General features: G+C 48.1%; 1 protein-coding gene across 3 annotated transcripts in view; it reads left to right on the top strand.

The window, feature by feature from the left end:
- Positions 1–3,623, top strand: part of TEX264 (testis expressed 264) — an 84,454-nt gene extending 80,831 nt beyond the window's left edge. Inside the window, exon 5 of one of the 3 annotated variants that reach the window (XM_025213334.1) lies at positions 3,004–3,623. In XM_025213334.1, coding sequence (XP_025069119.1) covers positions 3,004–3,009 — 6 coding nt within the window. In that variant the 3' untranslated portion in view covers positions 3,010–3,623. Of the gene's footprint in view, positions 1–716; positions 824–2,859; positions 2,932–3,003 lie in introns of those variants that run through there. The other 2 variants (XM_025213331.1, XM_006031667.3) reach the window with 2 other exon arrangements.
- The last annotated feature ends 66 nt before the right edge of the window (positions 3,624–3,689 follow it).

Below are 3,689 nucleotides of genomic sequence, written 5' to 3'. Positions count from 1 at the left end.
TTGCCAGACTGCTCTGATTGTAGGGCCAAGGAAGGAGTTCAGTCTTGCTCAGCCTTTGGCCTCTCTCCTGAGCCTGCCAGTCAGTATCAGCCTTGCTTTGTGAGGGGTTTTGTGATGGAGGAAACCTGTGTACTGAGAACAAGGCTAAAATCCCTGCTAGCTACTGAACAGCCATCAGTGGGTAACATATTTCAGACCCTGCTAGCCCTGATCAGATTTGAACTAGCAACCTTGTAGTTAAACAATCCTTATGCTACTGAAGTACCCAGATAGGCCAAAACCTCCTTTCCCCCCCTCTCCCCCTCCCCCAAATCGGTAGTACTAGCCATCAATCCAGAGTAAAGCATTGCGTGTTTGTGGAGAGTTACTGCTTCAGATCTAGTCTTGTACTGTTCTCTTTACTGCTTTAAGCATCTTTTCAATAGATGCGCTGCGTGCGTGTCCTTGTCCGGAAGCAGAGATGTTGGCTGTGTGTTTCTAAGGGCCAGGTCGAAGAGGGAGCATCTGTCAGGATGATTGGTCTCCTGCTCCCCTGCTGGCTTTTCCAATAACATTTCAGCTTTATAGACATGTACACATGTTGCCAGAAGGCACCAGTCCACCAGGTAGAGAAAGGTGGCAAACGCTCCATAGAGTCTGACTCTAACTCTTCTCTGTTCTCTCCCATGCCTCTTGTTTAATATCTCTCTTCCCTCTTCCTCTCCTTCCCTGGCCAGAATCTGACTGTCCATATTCAGGAACTGGAGGTATTATCTGAGCAAGGACTGCAGAGTTTGGTCCCCCGTTTATGTACGAGCCCGAGGTAATGAAAGATCAGAGGCAAGGGGAGCTCAGGTATGGGATAAGATCCTATAAAATGTGGAAGAGACTTGAACATTCCCTCATTTGCTCTGGTATTTTATAAACACTGAAGCCTGAGAAGTTGCTGGTTCCAGTTCATCAGGTGGTTTAGAACTGAATTTGGCATAAATTACACTTGTGTCAGCCTATACTATCAATGAAACGTTATCTCAAGAAGCAGGTGATTAGTTGCCTGCACACCTGAAACTAGATCCCCTCCTCACCCCAGAAATGGGGCCTCTTGGTCTGCATCCTTTCATAGAGCTGTTTAGGGGCAGCTAGGCTCGAACAAGCACAAAGACTAGATCCACTTCTCCTCTGTAGATGGCAGGTTTGGATCTGGATGGTTTCAGCACATCCTAGCCTTGTGGGGAACAAAGGAGGGCCTGTTGCTGAAACCTCCCGTCACAGCCAAACTGTGAGACTGTTTGTTGCTGGTCTTTTAATAAACAGCGAATTCTTACAGCAGTGGGAGCTGAGGCAATACATTTGGTGGCATTTGAATTTCTGAGCAGATGAGCCTGACTAAGTGACAAAGCCCATCCCCAAGTGCCCCAAGTCGCCTTCTGTTTCCCGACAAACACCAAGGGGCATTATGCAGCACGAACAAGTTATTTCCTTCTTTTTTTAATTTTGACAGGATTCAGCTTGTATTTTAATAACTTCAGGTTGAGCTGTAAATTAAATTTTAATTAGATTCGTCCCTTGTACTAGTAATTAAGTAGGACTCAGAAGTGAAGATGGATCGGCAGCTGAGCTGGGGAAGTCTTGGAGTGATGGAGAGTGGGAGTGAAGAAAGTTTTCCCTTTCTGGCCCCCAGGGAGCAATGTCTGGCAGGCTGGGCATTTGGAGGTCCCCAGGGGAGTTCTGGGGGTGGGGAGCCAAGGCCCAATTTTAGCTCTTAAATCCACGCTTTGCATGGTTGAGTGCAATGTCTCTAGAGACGAAGATCAAAGCATGGACAATCTTTCTTTCTGTGCCAGGCCAAACAGATTTGGCCTCTGAACTATTCCCTTTGATATGGCACAGGTTCTGTTGCCTGTGGATCTCACTCGCCTTTGCACTAAAATCTTACCTACACTGTTACTGTTGCTGTTACTGTCGTAGCTGTGTCAGTATTGTGCCACCATCAAGGTGGAAGATATGGCAGCAGGAGCTTTCCTGCCAGCATAGCTGCACCAGCTTTTCAAATGATAGAAACCCTCCTCTGTCAGCTTAGAAATGTCCAAACAGGGCTTTTTGTAGTACAGTTATATCAGCTGAGGTGAATTGTTTTTTCTAACACCTGCTAGCCATTATAGCTATGCCAGCCAAACTTCATAATAGAGACTTAGCCTAAGGCTCTTTTATACAATAATTACTTTCACATCCACTTTGAGACCATTTTACACTACCAGAGCTGTGCAGGGGGGTTGGTGAAAAGGCAGATGAGGCCTTGTGAGTTCTGTTCCTATTACTCTGTTTCCTGTGCGAGTGTCAAGGCTAGGGGATGGGAAGATAACCTCTCTGTTTAAATTGTAGGTGCCCTCCGGGGGAAGAGTTTTTAGGGATACCTGCCATTGAGAGAGGTCAGGTGGTTTCCAAAGGAAAGGGTTCATTGTTCAGGTGTGACTCCAGGACTATGAGCAATATCCAGGGCCCCTGTGAAGAGGGAAAACAAACCTGCTTTGCACCCACTTTCGCTATGAGCTCTGGACAGACTTGCATGCTTTCCCTGTTTCTGCTTTCTGAGGAACTGCGGTACGGGCGAGGGGAGTGATGAAGCTCGTGCTGCTTTGTTTTGCTTGAGCTTCAGACATTCTCTGTATTGAGCTTCCCAACTTCTGTGAATGCTGGGGTCAGCTAGCTGGCTGCTTGCTTATTGCTCTGCATACCTGCCTCTGGGAAACAGCCAGGCTTGCTTTGGGGTATGATTTGTATCACAAGATCAGAGGCTCTTCATGTCTTTCGAAAAATAACCCTTGGTGCTGAGAATGAAAATGGGAAGTTGTCAATCTCTGTCTCTCTCTCTCTTTTCAGTCTGCAGCATTCATCTATCAAATGTCCCAGCCAATCTATCTGCTGGTTATCTGTTAGCTGTCTGCCCATCTGTCCATCAGCTTTGCTTCTAGCTGTCTGGACAAAGCCTGATTTGTCTTCGTTCTCTGTATTGTTTCTTTACAGACATGAGGTGATTCTCGTAGCAATACGCTGGCCTGTGCTCTGACGACTGTTCCCTGGTGTGTGTCCACTCTGGCAGTGCCTCCCTTTTAGTTATGTCCACTCCACTACCTCACACCATGGCACTGTGATTGTGGCATTAATGGCTAATACTACTGACCAGCACTGAAAGCTGGAAAAGAGGAAGGCTCCATTTGTATAGTTGTTATTTTATATTATCATCTCTTTCTGCAATGCCAAGGGGCAAACCCTCATATGCCTCTGTGATACCTGAGATATGCGACTTGAAACAACTCTCTTACTTTCTTTGAGCTGTCCTGAATTAATACAATAGATCTCCATCCCAAATAGGTTATAGCATGGGTGGGCAAAATATGGCCGGCAGGCTGGATCTGGCCTGCCAGGCGATTTCATCCAGCCCATGGTGCCTGCTAATTCACTGTATCTGGCCCGGCCATGGGCTGCCCCTGCTGTGCTCACATGGGGCGAACCCCTGCTCACTCCTGCGTGGGCAGTGCATGCTGTACTTCCACCCTTGCCCATGGGATGGCCCTGACCCTGGCTCTGCAGGTAGGGAAGCGGCGGTGGGCAGGGGAAGTGGTGGCAGTGGCAGGCAGCAGGGGGGGAAATGGCAGTGCTGGTGGGTGGGCAGAGGGAGAGGAGGGGAGGGGAGTGGCAGTGGGAGGGGA

This window comes from Alligator sinensis, unplaced genomic scaffold (genome assembly GCF_000455745.1).
Source record: "Alligator sinensis unplaced genomic scaffold, ASM45574v1 scaffold630_1, whole genome shotgun sequence".
NCBI lineage: Eukaryota > Metazoa > Chordata > Crocodylia > Alligatoridae > Alligator > Alligator sinensis.
Note: the sequence above shows the minus strand (reverse complement) of the source record. Positions and strands in the feature narration are given on the sequence as shown.